Source organism: Palaemon carinicauda, chromosome 22, assembly GCF_036898095.1.
Source record: "Palaemon carinicauda isolate YSFRI2023 chromosome 22, ASM3689809v2, whole genome shotgun sequence".
Classification (NCBI taxonomy): Eukaryota; Metazoa; Arthropoda; class Malacostraca; order Decapoda; family Palaemonidae; genus Palaemon; species Palaemon carinicauda.
This window is the reverse complement of record NC_090746.1, coordinates 116,218,799-116,243,948: the sequence shown is the minus strand read 5'-3', so window position 1 is coordinate 116,243,948 and position 25,150 is coordinate 116,218,799. Positions and strand designations below refer to the sequence as shown.

At 36.3% G+C, this 25,150-nt stretch overlaps 1 protein-coding gene across 9 annotated transcripts in view; it reads right to left on the bottom strand.

Moving 5' to 3' along the window:
• Positions 1-25,150, bottom strand: part of LOC137616710 (uncharacterized) — a 198,471-nt gene that overhangs the window by 40,953 nt on the left and 132,368 nt on the right. For all 9 annotated transcript variants that reach the window (XM_068346711.1, XM_068346706.1, XM_068346705.1 and 6 more), the window contains 7 exons: positions 19,607-19,739; positions 19,051-19,245; positions 15,595-15,718; positions 5,250-5,327; positions 4,585-4,878; positions 2,542-2,643; positions 564-728 (listed from right to left, as the gene is read on the bottom strand). In XM_068346711.1, the coding sequence (XP_068202812.1) occupies positions 564-728; positions 2,542-2,643; positions 4,585-4,878; positions 5,250-5,327; positions 15,595-15,718; positions 19,051-19,245; positions 19,607-19,739 (1,091 nt within the window). The remainder of the gene's footprint in view (positions 1-563; positions 729-2,541; positions 2,644-4,584; positions 4,879-5,249; positions 5,328-15,594; positions 15,719-19,050; positions 19,246-19,606; positions 19,740-25,150) is intronic.

Here is a 25,150-nt window from a genome sequence, read left to right as displayed (position 1 = left end):
GTTTATCTTCACCTCCTCCAAGGTCTGAGTAGTACTGTATATTCAAAATAATTCTCATGTAACTTTTGTTTCCAAGCAATACTGATAGGTGAAAACTGGAAGAATACCATGTAGAAAAGGCTGGACATTTCAGTGGAAAAGGAGAAAAGCAGTGAAAAGTGCTACAAAGAAGCTTGATACTGAAGCACAGGTAGAATGAAGAGCAATTTCTTATATAAACAGTAGATTAAGCATGCATAGAATACTAAAATTCATTCTTATGCCGATGCATACCTACATGCAGAATAATGGCCTTGTGAAAACAAACCCGATGCTTCTTTGCAATTGCCTTGGCAAGTAAAATTTAAGATGAAATAGTAGATGAAAAAAAGTACAGAGTGAACAATGCTTTACCTACTATTGTTTTACTTATATACTCTAAAGTTACATTGTAAAAATATATGTTTTACAGAATCCCCAGAAATTATGTATGTAAAACATCATGTTTTTTGCAATGATTAGAAAATCTTTAAGTAACAACTTGATGCATCTAAAATATCAAGTAAATCATATACTCCACTCACCTGGCCCACTACTGTGCTATGTATAGCAGAAAGTAACAATGGAGTGACGGTATTTGAAGAGGTTATCACTCCCCCTACATGGCTTTGTAAGAGATCAACGCTAGCCCTTACAGCAGATGATACGAGTGACTCGAATGACCGGAACTCGGTATCATTCCCCAAAGGCTAAAACAAGAAACAAGAATTATTTATTAACCCTTTTACCCCCAAAGGACGTACTGGTACGTTTCACAAAACTCATCCCTTTACCCCCATGGACGTACCGGTACGTCCTTGCAAAAAAATGCTATAAAATTTTTTTTTCTTCATATTTTTGATAATTTCTTTGAGAAAATTCAGGCATTTTCCAAGAGAATGAGACCAACCTGACCTCTCTATGACAAAAATTAAGGCTGTTAGAGCAATTTAAAAAAATATACTGCAAAATGTGCTGGGGAAAAAATAACCCCTTGGGGGTTAAGGGTTGGAAATTTCCAAAGAGCCTGGGGGTAAAAGGGTTAATGACATTTGCATGTAAAATTTCCAGCACATAACGAAGACCACCATAAACTTGTATAAGATGTTATTCTAACTTCCATACATATAACACAAATATCTTTAAAATTAGATTTTATTCCTCTAGCTTATCATTAACCCTTTTACCCCCGCCATAAGGTTAAATTTCGAGCACATTTTGCTATATATTTTTATCAAATTGCTCTAACAGCCTTAATTTTTGTCGTAGAGAGGTCAGGTTGGTCTCATTCTTTTGGAAAATGCCTGAAGTTTCTCATAAAGTTATCAAAAACATGCAAAAACATGTAAATAACAGTGTTCTGCAAGAATGTACCGGTACGTCCTTTGGTGGAGAAAGGGTTAATTATAGTGCCAATCCTATTTGTTATGAAACATTCCCATTCAAAATTTCTATTGATGAAAAGAAACATGGTTGTACGCAGGTGCTGGACATAGGTACAAACATCCGTGAGTTGGTGTCAGTTGAATTGCTTTACTATTTATTTATATTTTCATTATGAAGGTATGTCAATAATAAATAAGGGAAAATGGTTTTTATTACCTTTATATAAATAAATATACAGTAAATTAATATAAACATCTTGGAACTAGGTACTTCTTATGGAGACCTTTACCAACTAATCACTACTTTGGTTATCTAAATTTAGCTTGTTATACCTGGATTCCGTAATAACAATGTCTGTTATAGTGAGGTTCTACTGTTTAGTGGAACCTTGAATGTTGAAAATTTTTCTTTAAGAAGGCTGTTTTAACACTGATTTGTTTGATCACCAATTAAATTTTCCCCAAAATCAGTTGATATGAATTGGATTAATCTATTCATAAACCCAAAAATAACTTATTATAAAGTATAATCACACTAAGTTCACAGTAATTACATGTACAAAATAATAAAAAATAAACAAATTATGAATGACCGAAATAAATGAAAATTTAACTTAATTTTACTTGATCGTTTAAGTGAAAGGTTGCCTGACTAAATCAGACACAAGCACACTACTTTCACATTTTAATATCTTATCTCTTTTTATCCTATCATGACTAAATCAGACACAAGCACACTACTTTCACATTTCAATATCTTATTTTTTTTTATCCTATCATGTTCTTCACAACTTTTCAATCTGGCTTACCACTACCAATCACTAAACTTTAGTCTTGTATCAATATAAAAAACACAAGTGCAATACTAATAAAAAAAGATATTAAGAGCAAGGTCTTGCAAGTATGCGCTAGGACACAGCTACGCCTAAAAAGAGTACAGTAACTACATTTGTTTGAGTATTGAAAAGTTACCACCAATGAGGTATCTTGACTCATACCTGTTTTGTCTAGAAAAAAAATACTATTGAACTGAGAAAAATCAACCTCAGAGGTTCCTCCGCACAACAATATTAGAAAAAAAATCCCATTATACAACAAACAAAATCTGAAATTTGAACTTGCTAATTCTATTACTTACATGAGGAGCATGTTCAGGGGAAGATCCTGCAGTGTCAGCCTCATTTTGGGATTTCCTTACTCTATGGTCAGCCCCCTCTTGATTCAACCACAGCTCATCAGCCTGACAATAAATGAAAGACTTAGTAATCTATATTTAATCAGTTTAACTGATGTTCCAGAAAGAAACTACTGCAAACTCATAGAGGAACAACAGAGGATAATGCTGAAATATAAAAACTTTATAAAAGTCAATAGAATAAAATCATTAATTCCATGAAATCCAATGTTTCTGGGCTCCGACCCGTGCCGCCCAGTGAAATGCTCCTTTAGCACCATTTCTAAGGTATATAACTGCTATATAAATTCCATGAAATCCAATGTTTTAGGTGGTATCATATGCCTTCCCCTGGTATAAAAATATCCTGGGAGAATGGTACTGGGGAAAAAGCTTATAGATAGCCAAATGTTTGAGGACACTCATAGGAAAAACATAACAGAAAAACATCAGTAATTAGCTAACAAGCTGTCATTTCTAAGATTAACCCTTTTACCCCCAAAGGACGTACTGGTACGTTTCACAAAACTCACCCCTTTACCCCCACGGTACGTCCTTGCAAAAAACTGCTATTTAATTTTTTTTTTTTTGCATATTTTTGACAATTTTTTGAGAAACTTCAGGCATTTTCCAAGAGAATGAGACCAACCTGACCTCTCTATGATGAAAATTAAGGCTGTTAGAGCAATTTGAAAAAAATATACTGCAAAATGTGCTTGAAAAAAAATAACCCCTCGGGGTTAAGGGTTGGAAATTTCCAAATAGCCTGGGGGTAAAAGGGTTAATAGAGTATGATCTTAAATAATTCATAGAAAGTAAAAACTTGCATAGAAAAATCACTCATACAAAAGGATTCATCAATTAATCAATAAATACTGATTGGAATAAATTAAATTCTCTATAATAACCTTGCTAAAACTGTCATAAATGGTTGTAATTTATTAGTATGTGAGTAACAAAAACATGAAGTTTCTACTAATCAATGGTGTGAGTGATGAAAGTTTAAACATTGAAGCTGAATTATTATGACCGCAACTGACCCATACTGTTCATCAAACTGCAAATACCAACAATAATAATTAAAAATTTCCTTACATTACAAAATATAAATGAGTGCTTAATACCGTCTGTGTTATTTGTGATTCATGTGTACATATATAAGCTGTTTGCTTCTTGGGAACAGTTCCCAAACCTTGATTTCTAGGCCCTTAACATCATGAGAAGCTATTTAGAAAAATGTGTAATAAAGTCTTGCTTGCATATTTCAGGACATTCTTAAAACAAAATTTTATATACCCGCGTGTCACCTGAGGTTTCATTGAAAACAGGTGTATCCTTATTTACATATCCTCTGTAAACCCTGTGCAATTCTCATTTGAAGATACCTTCATCAACGTGTTGTATAATATAGCCAAGACGACAAAGGTAAATAAAAGTTTGAGAAAATAAAGAAGTTGGATGCAGGAACAGGCTTTGTAAAAGTTTGTGGGAACTTTCTGGTAAAAAGACAAGCAGCAGTGATATTAAAAAGCAGGAAAGTTCAGCACCAATACCAAGGAAGAACAAACTGCTACTGGTGTGTTGAAGACAAAATTCAAAAACCTGTAAACCGATTTAGTAAAACGTGACACACAAGGTATAAAATTAGCCACATAAATTGGACTATTAGATAAATACAATAATACAGGGTAATTCTTCAACCTGATGATTTCATGTAACTAAATACAGTACAGTACATTACATAATTTCTATTTTTTCTAATACTGTAGCAGGAATGATTGAATGTAGCAAAAATTTGTTTTCCTGACATTACATCTGGTTTCCTCTTCTATAAAATAAACCAAATTGATCGACATTTTACAGGATATGGAAAAAAAGGTGGGCTGTATCATGGGAGTTCTTGCAAAAACAAAGCTTTAAGATAGATACTGTACTTCTACAACTGAGAAAATATAATACATTTCATCTATTGTCTTACAAGAAACTAGCATACAACTTGATACATACCTCCTGAGGGTGGTTGTTGGTCAGATGAGATTCATTGTATACCAAGCGATCATAAATGGAGCTCTCGGAATTGGCAACGCTTCGACTACCTCCTTGATTGTTTGATAGGTTTTGTTGGGGTAAATACTGATAATTATGATGGGAAAAGGGAGGATGACACTGCTGGGGGGAAGGAGGATACTGAGGTCGAGGATGAGTGCCTATGTTAGTACAAGATGTCCAAGGCATAATACCTGGTACTCCTGTTTGTGCTCCCGGACTTAGGCTCAAGTTCTTCACATTTCGATACAAAGCCTGGGGGTTGGAAAGGCGAGTAATGTTTGGATTCACATTACTTTGAAAAGAATTCAAACAAAATTTTGATGTAGGTCAGGCGTGACCTAACGGGCAAGTATGAAAGGATAAAATTGTCATCAAATATATTGTAATTATAATTGATAAAAATTGCCGCTTCTTAAACTCCACTAAGTTCAAGTGATGGAAAACAAAATCATAGCGAATTAAAAATGTGAAAACTAATGAATATTACAGAACAAAAGTGTACAAAAATAATCTAAAAAAAAGCAAGCAAATAATATTAAAAACATCAATATATATATACCACTGACTAATAGAATACAATAAAGTATGCCTATATCTTTATAGGCACAAAAAAAATGTCTTACCCTACTATCTTCATCCTCAGATGTCAAGCCACTGTCACTGACTTCAGACCCAGAGAGACCAGTTACACTTCCATTCTCCTTTAAAGAAAATTCAAAAGCTTTGCCGATCATTCATCCATCAAAGGAATTGCCAAAACTGACTTATGTCTTCCACTCAGTGATTTCTAATATTTAGTTAAATGATTTAAGTTAATATATATGATTAAATATAAGTGATATGATTTAAATGGGTCAAATTTCCTTTTTAGATAATTTATAATTAATTCTCAAACATATTAATCAAACTGAAATGTGAGATTTCTCTGGAAGACCCCTCCATACAGAATTCTTCAATTATGAAAAATAAAAGAAAGAAGGAGAGAGAGAGAGAGAGAGAGAGAGAGAGAGAGAGAGAGAGAGAGAGAGAGAGAGAGAGAGAGAGAGAGAGAGAGAGAGAGAGAGAGAGAATTATGTCAACATATAAGAAGTTTTGTAGTGAATCTGATAAAATTTCTAAGATGACAAACCAATTAAATACAGATAAGAAAAGGGAGGAAAGGATAGCTGTATGTACAGTTTTTCTGTTTCATCTATTTTGGCTTTCAACGTCATTTCAGGTATGTTTTATAGTCTCTAAGTACCGGTATTTCATATCTAAGGAAGACCGCCTGTTTTGACTCTCCTGTTTCCTATAAAATTCTCCCTCTCTCGAGGCAGGCCAGCAATTACTCCCTTTAATAAACCTTTTCCATTTCTTTCTACACCTACCTTGTATCACAGGTAAGAGCCTAAGGACTGCAAATTGCTCATTTAATGTTCTTCTCAAAAGATAATCTAGTTTGGTTTATATAGAGTGTTCTTAACATTTACCATATCAATTCCATCTATATGTTTCATAAAAAGCAAGGCCATTACAGTACTAATGTCTTTAGCAATGATCTAGGCAGACCAATCATCAAACCAATAAATATTAACAAGCTCAATATTACTTAGAAAACAAGTAGTTTTCTATATTACAGAAAGCCATACCTTACCTGATGAAACTAATTTCATCACTTCAAAATGTCGAATCAATGGAAAGTGTTTTGGAGTGGGCCTTCTGTATTAAGAAAATATTAGATCTATTGGTATTTCCAGCAAAAGCAAGTGGCCTATATCTCATGCTACATAGGTTACCAATTTTTCTTTTCTTTTTCTTTTGTATTCTTCTTCTGAAGTACTGTACCATTTTTAACTGATTTTGTGTCTCAGTAATTTACAGTACAATTCATGGCATCATTACAACCAATTTAAAACATTAATGCCTTATGCTGTTATGAATGATAAGCACCCCACCAGTACGAGAGATTTTTAGACTGCTCTAAGGAATTTGTTCTCTGTTAATTAGTATGCCTAAAATATTCAACAGATTGTAAACAAAACAGCATTAATTTTTCAATAAATAACATTTTGCAACTGTAGATGCTATGTATATGTACAGTGTCAAGGCAAATGAATAGTAATGTTCTACCAAAATTTCCCATATTTTTATCATATGCAGAGAGGTAGAGTCTATACTACTTCATGCAAAAGATGCTCAAGTTGTCCTTTGGTCTCCTACAATATAATACATGAAAAACATGAAAAATTTATTTCACATCAACTTAGCTTGCAGCTCCTAAATTCCACTAAACTATCAAAGGTTACTTAAACCCTTGGCTGTGAAGGTTCCCTTTCATAACTTCTGTGACAGGTCTTCTGCTTAGTGAAAATAATACTCTGATGACCATAAGCCTTTCCAGCAGTAAAGGTTTAAAGGTCGCTCATGAATGGCAGAGGCAAGGGACAGTGACATTGCCCTAGCAATCAGGACAATGCCCTAGAGACTGACCATATATTATATGATCAGCGCCCAAGCCCCCTCTCCACCCAAGCTAGGACCAGGGAGGGCCAGGCAGTGGCTGCTGATGACTCAGCAGATAGACCTATAGGCTCCCCCAAACCCCCCAACCTTAGCTCACAAGGATGGTAAGGTTTGCAGACACTAATGGCACTAACGAGTCTGAGCGGGACTCGAACCCCCGACTGGGAAACACCAGGCAGAGACGTTACCGATCTTTCCAGCAGATATAATGTATAAAGACGATACCCTTATAATACTCCTACGACATTAACAACCAGGCGGAATAACTTATGTCCATGCAAAGAAAGCTGTATCATTGGTTAATGGTGCTAAATTGGTGGACATGCTGTCAAAATGGTGATACAAAATAAGAACAGGTGTTCTTGCCACCGAGATGTTGATGCAACAGGTCATGCTGATACTGGACCAGCAATTAACAACGCTGCCTCTAAAATAAGCAAGGTTACCTTCCATCAAGATTCATGTCTCAATTACGCAGGGATTATCCAAAGTATTTGTTCAATTACATGACCTTTTCCAGCATTGAATATCCTATAAAAACATATTCTTACAATAACGTCGAACTATGACATGAAAGTATTAAGAAAATCTGAATTACCCGTAATTTTCAGAAACATTCTTTAACAAGCTATTTTGGTTAACACACACATTTTCCAAATTGCTCAACCCTTCCAGTTGATGCACTTTTTTTTCAGATGGTAGATGATTGATTAAGCCATAAACATTTATCATAATCAGAACTGTTCAGCAATAACTAAATTTATATATGTGTAAATACAGATATATGGTACACATCTACCAATTCCTGTGAATAAGGAATTCCTGTCTCTGGTTCATATTAACAGTGGTGTGGCTGATATGAATGGAAAAAAATGAACTGCTGACACCTCTAACTTAAAAGACTGAAGATATAGCTTGCTCTCTCAGCTGTAAAAGCGCCTCCAGCCAATGTAAAAAAGTGAAATGTACATTTAATAGACTGATGTAATTTCTCATTCATCAAGTGATAATGCCAGACTTTAGGAATATTACCACATCTTTCCTCATATTCTATGGCCTATGTTCCACTTTAAGACTTAGAAGTACTTGGCCAGAACAACAAGTGCCTGCAAACTAGTGGTGCTTTGCATATAAGATATACTTGTTACAGGCATTACTCCTCCTATGGAAAAATCACACGCGGAGTGACATACAACAGTGTCAGACACCAAGGATTACCTTACTTCACTCTTCTTTCATCAAATGACTTAGTATAAAGGATATCTACACACCAACAGACTTATTCCCATATGAAAGATAAGGATAAAACCAAGAAATGCATAAAAAATATTAAGAACTGTATTAGTATTTAAGGATGTTATATGTACTATTTCTACTAGGGAAGCTAGAGCCTACTAAAACAATTTTTGAAGGGCAAATACTAAAGATTCAAAAATTGTAAAAAAAGTTGACAAATCCAACATACACCTCATGCATATAGTCTGAACCTAAAGAATAAAATATGTTATTTCTATACTCACCTGATATTCATATTGCCTCTTCTCTAGAAGCTCGGATTTATCGACATTTACCAACAAAACTATAAATATTCCATTTTCTTTTAACATACATATACCTCTAGCAAAGTCATGATACAATCTAGTGGTTAATGGCAAGAAGCAAAACTAGGGTATGCCCCAGAACATTTACTTTTGAGTAACTCATTTGGTATTTGTATCCTGAAGATATGTTTCAATTCCTTCTTTCTTCCTTGTTTTGAGTATTGTTCTTATGTCTTGTTTTCAGCTGATGACTCCTCTCATCTCAATTTATTGAACAAAAATTTGAGGTCTATTAAATTTTTTATTCCTGATCTCGATATTAAACTCCGGCACAATCATTCAGTTAGTCCTTTATGCATGTTGCATGAGATATTTCATAACTGTGACTATCCTTTGCATCTAGTTTTTCCCAAACTGTACCATCCTATATGTAGTGCAAGTATGTAGTTAATTCTAAAACTTGCCTTTTCCATCATAAGGCTCAATACCACACAGTATTCTACAAGTTTAATTCAGCTTTGACCCGATTGCGGAATGATCTGCCTAATGTTGCAGCTGAATTGGTGGAATCTTCGAAGTTCAAATTTGTTGCAAAAGTTTTATGTTGAACAGGTTGACATAAGTTTCTCTTCATACTTTGTATATGACAGATTTATTCCAAAGTCGTTACTGATCTTAAAATATTTCTTAATTTCTATTCATTACTTAACATAGATAGTTTATTTATTTTCCTATTTCCTTTCCTTATTGGGATACTTTTTGTGTCGGAGCCCTCGGGCTTGTAGCATCCTACTTTTCCAATTTGGGATGTCACTTAACTAGTAATAATAACACAGTACAGCAATAATATTAGTCCCAAACATGAAACACAAAGAAAAGATAGATCATGATTGCCCAGAAATAATTCCCTTGAACAAGATATGCAGTAGTTACTAACAAATCCAGAAGAATAAATCTTTAAACTCACTCACTCACTCACTCTCTCTCTCTCTCTCTCTCTCTCTCTCTCTCTCTCTCTCTCTCTCTCTCTCTCTCTCTCTCTCTCTCCTCTCTACATATATATATATATATATATATATATATATATATATATATATATATATATATATATATATATAAAAACCTGGAGCTTGGGGCTGTGTCAGACCAAAGAGACAGACTGAAAATGACAAAGTTCTTTTTCCTGTTGTCCAGCTTTCCTTCTTGCCATTGTGCCTTTTAATGTATCTCATTACTTTACTGAAGGCACAAATCTATTGAAATGAAAAAAAAAAATCGAGATTTTTAGATTTAGGGTAAATCTCGATAAAACAAGAGCTTCCTGAGAGGAAGCAATAATAACATCAGGGGAGGTTCATAGAAATAATATGAGACCCACAATGAAATCACTATTTCCACAGTATAGATGCAATGCAAACTACCAATGAACACAGCAAATTCAGCCATGTATTTACTAAGAATGTAGAACTTGAACACAATTTTACACGAGTAGTCAAATGACGACCTTAAAGCATAAACTCATTTTGAGTAATAATCCCCCAAAAATAACACACTCATTCAGTTTGATGAAATTTGCCTTCCTTTCCACAAAAGAAGATTAAACTATGACGGAAGTATGAAAAGTAGGAAAAGACAATAATACATGATAGAAAAATGGATGGGCAAATACTGCATTTGCCACAAGCCAAGCCAATAACAAAAGAATGAAAATATTCAGCACTTACAATTAGCATAAGGACTCTCTAACCTCTCTCCTCACACCAACAATAATGGCATAGTAATATAACAGGACTGCCACTAACACTAATGAAGGATGAAGGCCTCTTTTATCACTAACAATTAACCCTTTTACCCCCAGGCTCTTTGGAAATTTCCAACCCTTAAGCCCCAGGGGGTTATTTTTTTCCCAGCACATTTTGCAGTATACTTTTTTTAAATTGCTCTAACAGCCTTAATTTTTGTCATAGAGAGGTCAGGTTGGTCTCATTCTCTTGGAAAATGCCTGAATTTTCTCAAAAAATTATCAAAAATATAAAAAAAAAATTTTTTTTTATAGCATTCTTTAGCAAGGACGTACGTACCAGTACGTCCATGGGGGTAAAGGGATGGGTTTTGTGAAACGTACCAGTACGTCCTTTGGGGGTAAAAGGGTTAATCTAGCTGAATCAATACCTACATATATAACCATACCACAAACTATTATATAACCATACCACATAAACCCTATAAAATATATAATTGTTTTATAATATTCTGTACTTTTATAAGTTATATTTCTGAGAAAATTCTGGACAATTTAATAAGGAAAATCAAATGCATGATGATCCATTTCTCCTGGTATGTTGTCACTTGTGCATATGGTTATCTCAGATTAACAGTGATTAGCTGTCTTTCTTCCTATGTTGTCTGAGCAATTGCAACAGAACAAAGGGGTTGCAAGGAAGGTACTAGAGTTGATAATGGGTTCAAATTTTTAAAATTCATTTTATAAAAATATAATTTGTTCCATTAGTCTATTACTCTTACTGTAGCCTGAATAGTTTTAAGTTAGGAGCTCAGTTTTTATCACCTCAGAAGGAAGCTAAGGGAGAAGAATGTACCATAGGGATTACCAGGTAAAAATACTGATGAGAACCCATAGCTAATTATAAAATGGGGGTCAAGAAAGGGTCTATGGTTCTGTTAATGGAATAATGAGTAACAGGAAAGTATCCCACTTAATGAAACAGGAATCTTGAAATTGTATTTTTCTGTATCATCGGAGTAGTATGAGCACTAATATATATTACAAGTTGTATCAGCTGGTGACCCTGGAATTTTACACAGCGGGATGCCTTGATGAAAAATAACAATTACGATGAAAATTTCCCAGCCGCCAACCTCAAATGTTACAAGTGAAACAATCTGTCTGGTTTATAGTGGATCTATAACCCTTAATGGCAAAAATGTACCTACCTTTATGTCTAAAGAAAAGGTGAAAATTGGGTATGATTGGACCGAGGCTGCTACCATGACAAAAATCTTAAAAGAGTCTTTACTAAAAGTGATAGAGATTGTCTGTAAAACATTTTTGCCTTGACTACTGGTGCCAAACTATTCTTCCTAAATGGGCCTTGCTAGACGAATTCCAGGCATTTATGCAAGGAATTGATAAATTCTGGTGAAACTCTCTCAAGTTTGGCTGCTGAAAAGCTTCCTTGTCTGGGCTTCTACAAATGTTAGAAAAGACTAATTTTCATCTTGTTTTCTCATACTCCTGCCAAATATATTGAATTGTTTGATGAGACTGACTATCTTGCTTGAGATGCTATTAAAAACATCTGCAAACCAGAATATACTATTGTACTTTCAACTTACAGCTTGGCAGCAAACATAACAGCAATGGATCTTTTTGGAATGCATAACACTATCTCTTGGATTTGTGCATACGCATGGATAGGTAGTGTTGACAATAATGGGTTAGTATTAAAACAAAATATTCCCATTTCATTTTTTGTTAATAAGTTGATTAGTGATAAATTCTCCAAATGAAGTTCTATTCATGCATACTCATCAAGATATGTAAGTAGTTTGAAAAAAAAAACTACTAATTATAGGTTGGTTTCCTTTGCATATCATAAAAGCTAGATATCTAAACACTTGGGTCAATCTAGGTACAGACATCATTTTGCCCTTTAGCTAAGTTATTGTTTCTTCCTGTTTCCCAGTGAGACTTTACCCATGGACTTTGCTAAATTCTCCTTGGGTGTTCAGTATTTCTAGCATTGGTTTTTGAGTATTTTGATATAAAAGTAAAGAAAAAATTGGACTTGACGAAAGAAAAACAGGTTTGGGAAGGGTTTGTGTGGACTCCAAGGACTTTCTGGTAAAAAGCTAGAACATGGAATCCAATACGACATAAAATACCCAAGAAATATTGTCTCCCCGGCTCTAGGACCAGTGTTTCAATATAATGTGTAAAGGACTAACTCGGTGCTTAAGAGGGAGACCCAAATATTCAGGCTCTCTGGAACTATTATAGCACCTCCAATGCTGAAATTAATCTTGTAACAGATAATAAATAATTATCGAGAACCAATATGAATTCTTGAGACAATACTACCCAGGCACTTGTTTATGACAGGCCATCATCTTGGGAGACGACACAGCACCTCCCAAAGAATAGCTTTGGTCCTCGTCAAAACCCGTATTTTGGGGTAAATATGGTGTGTGTTCTCCAAGGACAAATACCAGAGCAATACTAGGGTAGTCGTATACTATAAAAGTAATAATCTACAGCCAAGCAAACCTCCAATTGGGGATTGTATAGGTGAGAAGGAAAACTAACAGGTCAGGCAATTACCTTATAACGAAATCCTCGGAGAAGCTTGATGCCTGTCATTATGCTTCTGCTGAGGGACCTACGGGATGGGGTCCCTCTTCTATCCAATTTTCCCTGGGGGGGGGGGGGGGGCCCCACAGACAAAATGAGTACCACACACCTATGTTGAACCTCCTAGATTTGATTTTGCTAAGGTTGTGTCTTATAAACACCATGTGGCCACACCAATACATAAAGCGCTGGATGTCCTGACATTGGATAATAACATAAAATGTCAATAAGGAAGCAATTTATTCTTTTCGTTTTGGCCAAAAACAGAAGATCCGAAATCATCACGGCAAGGAGTGATGGTGATGAACTCCTCATGAGAATAATGATATCAATCAAATAGCCTTCTATAGTAACTTGTATGGAAATGGTCAAATCTAGTTTTTCCAAAAACTCATGAGATCTATCAAGCAACCTGGGCACTGAATGAGTTGGCAGGGATGGTGGTTGAAAAGCAAAAGACTAAGTACAGTAATTATTTGAAACCTATCCGAGTCTAAATCTATGTTAAAACCCCGCTCAAAAGGTTCTGTTGATGCAGATTTATACAGCAAAACTATCGATAGCTTAAGCTTCCTAACTTTAAAGAGGTAGACAAAAAAGGATGCCTAGGTCTGGGGTTATCTGGCATGGTGACCCATTTATCAGGAACACCATCCATGCCTCTCCACACTTACTAGTTTTGTCTGTTGGAAGGAGATGTCTTACAGCCCATCAAAACAGTATGTTACATAGTAAGCTGAAAAGTTTCTTTCGTATATTTATTAGCGAAAATCTAAGGCTGAAGGTTCTGGGTTAGAAAGAAGGAAGCATGTATATTCTAACTCGATACTCTCTGATACAGTCGTGCTGATTAAAGACGGTGCAACTGGGGTCTCACATATGGAAGCAGTTGAAACTACAGCATGTTCAGCCATGTGGAGGCACAAGCAGAACTGCCCCTGAGAAGTCCTGAAGGATATTTGAAGCCTTCAAAATTATACTTGGCATCAGCATTTCCTTCTCCCTCCATTTTTCCTACTACACCCCTTACAGGAAAGACCAGGTTGGGATGCTCAAAAGGGCTGTGCATGCACATGCTCCTTTCGGAAAGAAGTTGTGGGTGGTTCTGACTGGGGTCTAGGAAAGCCCCTAGAGGTCTTTCTTGCACCTGATTCCACAGGCATGGCTGGACCAAAGGGTTTAGCTACAGACATGCTAGATCTGTGAGTCCTGCTAAGCAGACCTCTACTTATCCAGTAACGCCTGCAAATGACTCCTCAGAAGCTTAGACAGGGCAACTTGCACCAATGCATCTTGTAGCATCAGAGCTATCTCTGAGTTAACTTGCTTTAAGAATCAGGAAACTAATGTATCCTCCTCTTCAAAACCCAGTTAGCCCACTGATTTTCTAATTAGCGTGACAAGGACACTGCCTTACCACCACACAGCATAAACTCCTGTACTTCTCTAGAGACAATGGGGTTGATAACCCAGTGACTCTGCAAAGTACGTTACTGCTAAGAGGCAGCTCGTAAGGAGGCCATGGGAGATGATTGCATGGCCACAAACTGAAGAGGCTAAGAAGTATGTGCCTTCTGCCTTGATTCTCTCCAAGGAGAGTGATGACGCAGTAAGCTGGTGCGTAGAACTTTCTCTATCTCGAGAGTGCAGGGGTGGAAAAGATCTTGTTTGACTAATTGGAAGCAAGAGAGTGCTCAGATTTAGAGATCTGATTGTGAACTTGATCAAGGGTCAAACTAGTCAGATCTGACCAAGGGAGCTCCAAGGAGGACCTCGACCCTTGAGGGGCACCGACGGGTAGATCAACTACAGAGGTTCTTCCAGAAGGCAGAGCCAAAATAACTTTCCCCGGACCATTGCGCTCACAAAGCGCAAGGACATTTACAAAGGAACACTAAGACTGTAGTAATGGTTCTCGGTGGTTACGTGTCACCAACAGTTTAACGATTTCAGCATTGAAGGCGCTGTGTAGTTTATTAGAGCCTGAACTCAAAGGTCTCTCTTATACACACTTAGTACGTGGTTAGCACACTGATACACTGACCCTAGAGCAGGAAAGACAACATTTCTATGGTGATTATGTTGTATTGGACTTGCTGTTCTACCCTTTTACAGGAAAGTCTTTCGAGACCAGAGAGCAATTTCCAAAAAGCAGGTCTATCTTTTGTCGAAACCCCTCTTTAAGTCATACTGGATTCCTGATTCTATCCTTTTACAGGGAAGTCAATGGAGAGCACACAGCACATTAACCCCTCAAAAAGCCATATAGACAATTATTTTCAGTGTATTTTCATCGTAGGGTAAGGTTACACATAGTGGAAGACTTAAGTAACAAAGATAAAAAATGTTTTACCTTATCAAAAGCAAATAAAGCTTGAATGCTAATAAAAAAAAAAATTAAAATCATGCCAACTGACATTCTCCACAGAAAAAAAAAAAGTATTCTTGCCATCACAGTTCATTCTTAGGCAAGCAAAAATCCTCAACTTCAAAAGTAATCTATACTTATAACAGTCATTATTATATTTACTAAAATTAACTAAACCTTACCTGTGGCAATATATTATGGTGATCAGACTGGCAGGCTGACTGATGCCAAGAAGATTCCCGAAGAGGAGCTGGAAGGGATAGACTACTGGTTTCATTGCTGTTCCCATGGCTATTAGCATTAACTCTGGAAGACATAAAGAAAAAAGGCCCATTAAAAATAGATGGAAATGTAAAGTTATTTTTCCATCTAAATATCAAATGTAAAAATTGTTTTAAACTTTTATTTTTCCTCGCAACATAAACCTGAATCTTTTAAATATAACAAATTCTAAAACTTTTTTTTTTCCCTAGCTATAAAAACCTGAGTCCTTTAAATAAGGATATGTTTTCGACGCGATCTCGAACCGGCCATTGAAATCGTTAAAGAGATAGTTAACAAAAGGCGGTGAATACAGGTGAGAAACCCTGCACCCCAAACCTGTCGGAAACTTTTCACTTCTGAAAGGGACAGTCGAGGTGGGAAGTTTTAAATTAAAAGACTCAGGTTTCTATAGATAGGAAAATACAAATCATAGCACTTCTAAAAATTTTTCATTTATTCCTTCACAAATAGTGCCTTTTGTCCTTTAAACAGGGAGACTCACAGATTGGTGGGTCAAAAGTCCTCCCCTTCAACCAAAATGGCTGGTTAATTTTCTTCCTTGGAAAGTGTAGTTTACCAGCATCCAGTGAGACCCACCAAGTAATCCCTCAACTGCTACATCTCCAAGAGAGGACCACAGGGAATAAAGGAGAAGTCCAAGTCAGTCTACCTTCATTCCAGACATGCATCTATACGTTATCATAGACAAGATGCTTACTGTCCTGCTTGGGAACTGGGCTTGCTAAACAGCTACTTAAGCAGCCCGAACACGACCGAACACAAAGGTGCCAAGAGACTTGGTGTGTATATTCCTATAGATTAAAGGCTGTGAAATGTGATGTAAAAAATCCTGTAAATATCCTGTGTATTTATAGTGATTTTATTTCAAAATATGATACATACATTACGCTACCCCATGTGCCAAACAGTCGACGGCTCAATAGTTCCATCATGCTTTAGACTTACTGCATAGAACTTTGTACATAAATGGTTGGTGGTATTGTAATACTTTTTAAAATTCTATGGTGTTAGTGTATTCATTGCATATTAGTCTTATTGTTATATTAACTACTGCACAGCACTGTATACGATATACTGTACTTTACAGTAGTGAAGTAAAGTAAATATACGCTACGTGCGGTGAGTTTGAATGGTGAGAGTCAACCTGCCAAAAACAGCAATCACTCACGAGTGTTACCTTAGCCAATAAGCTGTACTGTAGTGATAGTACTGCACATATCTTACAGTAATATACACTACAACATCATCAAGTATCCTTAGATAAGAACAACAGCGTTTTGTTGTTTCTGTACGTGTTACATGTACGTATAAGTGTAGCAATAATGTGTTATGTGTACTGTAGTAAATGTGTGTACATTTACTATATACTTACAAAAAATGTGTTCATCCATTAATAAAATACTTATACTGTGATAAGACCAAGTAAAAACAATATTAGGCACCACAGTGAGTTAGTGTGTTAATTGACAGCACACAGGCAATGGGCAGTGAGTTGGTGGGTTAGTGGTTAACCCACCATAAGGCAGCAAGTATTCACAATTCTCGCTTCTTGCGCCTGTTTGTTACCTAACCCCAACGAGTAAGAAGGGCTGTATAAGTGTTTGTTTTTCATTACTGTTTTATCAATATAATTATCAATGCTATACTGGATAGTATCAAGTTAACAAAACAGCAATACAAAGTATACAGAAAAATAAGATAGGTGAACAGTTAACAGAAGCAGAGAATAAGAATGGCATGCACTGTGCAGAAAACTTAAAGAGTTGACACCTGAATGATATGCGAAAATTCTATATCTTGATGATGGAAGGATGACTGAAATTGCCTCTGTCACTGACTGTAATTGCTTCACATAGCAGGCCAGGATCAGCTAATTATTGAGATGCATCAATAGATGTATCCCTTGCAAATGGGCCTAAGCGCCTAGCAGGGTGACATGCGAGGAGCAGCACTGTACCCAGTAGGAAGTAAAGAGTCTTGCATCCATCAGAATCAAAATTGGAATAGGAAGAGGAACGCACATGTTTCTTCAGTTTACCAACACTCACCTACAGCTCTGTAAGCAGAGGAGTCGAGGTCTGATTGACCATTGACGACAAAGCTCCCCTAAGGGGAGAAACTGGACTGGTTGCTCCAACAGGAACAACAACACTGTGGAACACTGTCACAGGGGAGTGGTAGGCACACTCACAGAGCTTGCAATACGAGTACAAAGGTTGGGGTAACAGGCACAGAGCACAAGAGGGATATGGGCCCCAGAACCCAGGAAGGTGAGGGTGATGGCCACAAGGGTTGGCATGATAGACACAGGGATGACACCAGGGCAACAAGCACTGATAACTTAGACCCAGGAGCCAAATTACGCTCAACTTTCGGAATGGCACCAACTCGTCCAGGAGCATCCTTCTTCAGAAGCACTGGCACACCTATATGAGAGTGGGCCTTAACAGTCCTTTTGGGCTTAGGGACCAAAGGGAGATTCACCACTGGGGACACCAGCACTATGAACACTATCACTGGTTTCACTGCAACCACAATTGAAATAACAGTCTTTACAATAGGAAACACTGGCACTCAGGATATCCGGGACAAGGTAGCCTTACCTACCAACTTAATAAAAAAAGACACAGAGGGCTTATCTGTCAGAGCTTGGTCAATCCTTGTTGGTACTGTAATAAGCAATATGCTGATACTGGAAACTCCACACAAATAAATTTATATGGTCTACATGGCAACATAAGAGCTTCTAAACTCTGGTGGGGTGTGGCAATCACTGGGGAAAAACCACACACCACCAGATCCTAAAAACACGAACAACGCAGGTCTTAGACCTCCTTGCTTCTACAGCATACTTCCCGAGGACCGATGCACGGACATATGCATAGAAGACTCATAGCATGCGCACCTGATGAGGGAAAGAAAGAGGTGATAGACTTCCTTAGTGTCATCTTAGAGGTTACCACACTTGGCACACGTTTCCTAGAAGAACCACAAAGAAAGTGGTTCTATATCCACTTTAGTAATAAAACTGGTTGCAGCAGCCACCCTTTCCATGGCAAGTACGAATGTCTTCTGTCACATCCATTAGCATTAGCCAGTATTCACTTATGAGAGGTAAAAGAAAAAGATCACAGCCTTTGGTCAGATCACAACAGTACGTTTGTATTTGTTGTGGCCGAAGACAGAATTGAAGTGTCTTCTAAAAGGGGGCGAGTGGGATCACACACCCATGGGCACCACCTGTCGTTTACTATCTTGTTAACACATTCAATAGCTGAAGACATTCCGCTATTTCAAAGTACAAAATGTTTGTATACACGTAGGAACAAATACCAGTTTTTGACATCACTTACCCATGATTAGTTCTATGGGGTCGGGCAGCCAGGTCTTGAAGTAATGCTACGGCAACATGCTGGTCTGTATGTACTGTGATCTGGGATGCATGACGAAACAGCTGGAGTAGAAATTCAGGTTGATTGGCATGGCAACGCATCAGGGCTTCCGCTTCTCTCAATACTTCCAGTGTAACTCCACCAATGACACCATCACTATAAAACACATTTGAATCTAATGTTAATTTTTCAAGTATCCTTTGTTTCATAAATATACTCAAGGCTATTTTGATACAAAAAAGAGAAATATGCCTATTAAAACAGTATGAAAAAATATAATGAACTAAAAGCCAATTTTACAATAACAGATTTTAAGTACAATACAGCTAAATCTGGTTACCATAAAAGTTTCTGTAAAATAATGTCTGCATAAATAGATGTGATGTGAAGTGAATATTTACTTGCAATTATATAATAAATTCTTACCTACAACCTGGCACTTAGAATGAGAAAGAAAAAAAAATCTTTGGGTCATACCATATTCGAGAGAATAACCTTCTTTCATTACTTTACATACCTCTCAGTACTATTTCCACGAGTAGAACTGTAATTAACTAATCTGCGATCAGGAGAAATTCCTGAACCTCGTGCAACTTGTGGCACGCTGCTTGCTGGAACATTTCCTGGCGATCCTTGAGAATACAAGTCACCTGAAAAATGTTTTAATAGTAATCATCTTGTATACCCAATAAATAAAGATACAAAGCTAATTCTTTTATGCTTCACAGACACTAAAGAAATATGTTTTCTTAAGCCTTAAACTAGATTCTGGGAAAACAAACTTGGCTGAATTACTAACATTTAAAATTTTTTTGTTTTCATTTTAAGATTAAGAATCTTGTGATTCCCAGTTATTAGCTGTGTGACTCGCGGTTAACCCTTTTACCCCCAGGCTATTTGGAACTTTCCAACTCTTAACCCCCAGGGTTTTTTTTTTCAAGCACATTTTGCTATACAGACGCTCCCCAACTTACGAACGAGTTACGTTCCGAACGATCGTTCGTAAGTTCAAACTGTTCGTAAGTTGCTTCAGTGCCATATTTTGTATTATAATTTATGTTTAAGGCATATACAGTACTGTATAAGTATATTGAAGGTTTATATAAGTATGTTTCAGTATGTTTAAGGCTTGTATAAGTAACCTGTATTGGTTTGTACTGAAAAAAACATTTAATAAAATGGAGAGAATACGTACAGTACTGTACTACGTATGTTAGAGAGAGAGAGAGAGAGAGAGAGAGAGAGAGAGAGAGAGAGAGAGGTTAGTTTACTGAATTGTTTTATTTCAATTTTGACCGACGGAATCATTCTTTGTAGAGTATACGTCACGTATCTTGTGACGTCATGTATTTGGCGGAAGAGCGCTGACAAACCGAATGATTTCCTTTCATTATGTTGCCGAGTAATCTTATTACAGAATTCTCATAATCGAAACACCGAGTAACGATATCAAGTGTTTTAGTGGTCTGTATCATTAGTTATGAGATTAGTAGCCTACAACTTACCGTAAAGTTAAGAAAAAAAAAAGTCTGATGTTATATTTCTTCTGGCGGAAGGCGAGAGGCAAATCAAGTGATTTTCTTCCGATCCGTTACTATTCCCATAATCGAAACATCGAATAAGGATATAAAGAATTTTTTAATATTTTCAAAGAAATATGAAGACTTAACTGCATTAAAAATCAAAATACGGAGAGAGAGAGAGAGAGAGAGAGAGAGAGAGAGGTGGGGGGTTGCGTATTCCGTTTATAACTAATAATAAGGTCTATCAACGAACTGTATGGAAAATGTGATACCCTATAATATATTAGCGCTGTTGTAATATTCACTATGAAGAGATTTCGAATATCAAGAAAATTATATAAATCAGTGTTATTCGTACTATATGTGCGCATAATCGTAATACTGCAGCGTCACCTTGAGATCAGCTGATCTCCCAACCAAAAGTAAATCAAAAGTAATTGTTGATTATTGAAATGCTCAAGAAATTAAAAAAAAAAATATGAACGTGCTTTAATAAACCACAATTAAACACAATAATGTCTAATGAAATATGAAGGCTTAATATTGAACGAAAAATTGAATACTGTATGAAGCTTTAGAATTAACTACCCGTATGCGATTGACAGAGCGAGCACACACACACACACACACAGAAAGAGCTACAATGATTTCGCATGATACCTAATAATAAGAACTGTAGGGAAACTGATTTTCTGTAACATATTGGCGCTGATGTAATATTCATCTTGAAGATATTTCTAATATGTTAAGAAATAAAAAAAAAAATGCCAAAAGTCTGATGACGTTATATTTCTTCTGACGGAAGGCGAGAGGCAAATCAAGTGGTTTTCTTCCGATCCGTTACTATTCCCTTAATTGAAACATCGAATAAGGATATAAAATTTTTTTTAATAATTTTCAAAGAAATGTGAAGATTTAACTGCATTAAAAATCAAAATACGGAGAGAGAGAGAGAGAGAGAGAGAGAGAGAGAGAATTTAACTTGAAATGAAATCTACGGATGTTTACGAACATGTTTGGACTTCCTTCAATTTGTGTTCGTATGTACCGTTGTTCGTAACTCGAATGTTCGTAAGTAGGGGAGCATCTGTATATATTTTTTAAATTGCTATAACAACCTTAATTTTTGTCATAGAGAGGTCAGGTTGGTCTCATTCTTTTGGAAAATGCCTGAAGTTTCTCGAAAAGTTATCAAAAATATGCCAAAAAAATGTAAATGGGGGTAAAGGGATGAGTTTTGTGAAACGTACCAGTACGTCCTTTGGGGGTAAAAGGGTTGACTCATCAAAAAGAGAATTTCGAGTTGAAAGACAATTGAGACCTTGCTGCTTTGAGCTTTCTATCACAACTAACAAAACCTCTAGAATGATAATTGATATATGGTTATAATTCACATTAAGTAGTCTCCACTTGGATTATTTTCTGAACAATTCTCACATATGATTGGAATTATCTTGAACTTTCTTCCAGTTATAAAATTCTATCAGCAATACAGTATCTGTATAAAGTGCTGCCTACATAGTCTAACTGCTGTGAATGTCTTGTTTGGAAGACAAATCAGATGTCAAACAAAAAAGGTAATCAGTAGTTGAAGTATTTTACATCATCATCAAGTACGGGGTGTTCGATGTCGAACGGCCGTGGCCCTCTGCACAAAAAATCTCCATTCATTCCGGTCTTGAGCCTTCCTTTTCAACTCCACCATCATTAGCCCGCACATCTCCTTGATATTGTCACTCAATCTAGTTTTAGGCCTTCCTCTCGTTCTTGTACCATAGACTGATCCAATTAGTAGCGTTCTTTCCAGAGTATTGTGTTTCCGAACCTGGTGTCCAAAAAAGTTAGTTTTCTTTCATCCAAAATGTCAAGTAATCTTTTTTCGATATTGATCTTTAGTAGAACTTCCACGTTAGTCTTTTTCTCAATCCAGCTTATCCTAAGGACTCTTCTGTAACACCATAGTTCAAAACTTTCCAATCTTTTCCAATCTGTAGCTTTTAAAACCCAACATTCTGAGCCGTATGATGCGATGGGGAAAACAAGTGATTTGAGAAGCCGCTTCTTTGTGTTTAGAGTGATATGTTTGTCTTTCCACACATTGATTAGTGCGATGGTTGCATTCTTTGCAATACTAATTCTCCTTTTGATCTCTTGGGAGTCGTCTCCATTATTGGTGAAAGTTGCTCCGGGGTAATTAAATTCAGCCATTATCTAGGGCAACTCGTATTTTACATACACATACAATTTGTGATGTGGTAAAAAGTAGTCAAATTATTTCTACTCTAGAATTCACAAAGTATTATACTTACAAGCCTAAAAACACACCTCAAGGATCTAAATACACAATTAGGGGTATGTATGAATATAAAACAATAATTTCCAGCAACACACCATGAGATACATTTGTCCTTCATGAATTCTCACTGTAATTTCATCTTCTGACAATCAAATGGTAGCACAGTTCTTTGTAGAAGGCCTTTCCAATGGTCTAAAAAAGCTGAGTAACTATGTATTTATATAATAAGGAGCACAGACATGATCAGACAACCAAATGGTAGTAGGTTGGCCAGGGCACCAGCCACCCATTGAGATACTGCCTTTCCCTTTCCCTACACATACACCGAATAGTCTGGCATATTCTTCACAGATTCTCCTCTGTCCTCGTACACCTGACAACACTAAGATTACCAAACAATTCTTCTTTACCCAAGGGGTTTAACTACTGTAGTGTAAATGTTCAGTAGCTACTTTCCTCTTGGTAAGGGTAGAAGAGACACTTTAGCTATGGTAAGCAGCTCTTCTAGGAGAAGGACATTCCAAAATCAAACCATTATTCTCTAGTCTTGGGTAGTGCCATAGCCTCTGTACCATGGTCTTCCACTGTCTTGGGTTAGAGTTCTCTTGTTTGAGGGTACACTCGGGCACACTATTGTATCTAATTTCTCTTCCTCTTGTTTTGATAAAGTATTTATAGTTTATATAGGAATTATTTATTTTAATGTTACTGTATTTAAAATGTTTTATTTTTCCTTGTTTCCCTTCCTCACTGGGTTATTTCCCCTGTTGGAGCCCCTGGGCTTATAGCATTCTACTTTTCCAATTAGGGTTGTAGCTTAGCAATTAATAATAACATACATTGACTTATAAACATTTCTATTGTACACAATAAGATTTTTATAAACATATTTATCAATCAATAAAGGACTCAATCAATCCTAAGAAAGATAACCCAGTCATATTAACCTATTGTGTTAACCCTTTTACCCCCAAAAGGACGTACTGGTACGTTTCACAAAACCCATCCCTTTACCTCCATGGACGTACCGGTACGTCCTTGCAAAAACCTGCTATTTACATTTTTTTTGGCATATTTTTGATAAATTTTTGAGAAACTTCATGCATTTTCCAAGAGAATGAGACCAACCTGACCTTTTTATGACGAAAATTAAGGCTGTTAGAGCAATTTAAAAAAAAATATACTGCACAATGTGCTTGAAAACAAATAATCCCTGGGGGTTAAGGGTTGGAAAGTTCCAAATAGCCTGGGGGTAAAAGGGTTAAGAAAATAGGAACCCAAAATCTATGCCCTGACCTTCCTAAGACACTTCTTGTTCTTCTGTGTGACTTCATACTACTCACAGCTTATTCTCATGTCCCCAAGTTTGCCAGCAATATGGTTTTCATTATTTACCAAATAGTTTTTCTCATTAAGAATTATTATTTCCTATTATTCTCTAACTAATTTACATTCATGTTTAACCTTTCCTTTTTACGTTTAGTGGAAGTGAGATCCCACTTTTATCTCCACTTTTTACTTTTTGGTTGTGGCTACTTTAGTTTTCCATTAATATGTCGAGTCCCTTGTTAGGCTGGGAGGAACGTAGAGAGTAGAGGTCCCCTTTTTTGTTTTTGTTTCATTTGTTGATGTCGGCTACCCCCCAAAATTGGGAGAAGTGCCTTGGTATATGTATGTATGTATGTATGTTTTAAGATTTTTTTAAATATTATTAAGACATTAAAATGAATTCATATACAATTTTCTTTTTGTAAATGTTCTCTAATTTCAGTATTTTAAAAATCTGTGTTGTCCCTTTCAGCACTAAAACTATGCAGCTTTCTTAACCCTTTTACCCCCAGGCTCTTTGGAAATTTCCAACCTTTAACCGCCAAGGGGTTATTTTTTCCCCATCACATTTTGCAGTATATATTTTTTAAACTGCTCTAACAGCCTTAATTTTTGTCATAGAGAGGTCAGGTTGGTCTCATTCTCTTGGAAAATGCCTGACTTTTCTCAAAAAATTATTAAAAATATGAAAAAAAAAATTTTATAGCATTTTTTTGCAATGACGTACCGGTACGTCCATGGGGGTAAAGGGATAAGTTTTGTGAAACGTACCATTACGTCCTTTGGGGGTAAAAGGGTTAAACTAGGATTCTGCTCCTAACTGCTGTCAAGATGTCCACAATCTCTAGGAACAAATATCAAAATGAGGCGGAAGCAACATTGATGTTTAAGAAAGACAAAAGGTCAAAGGTCC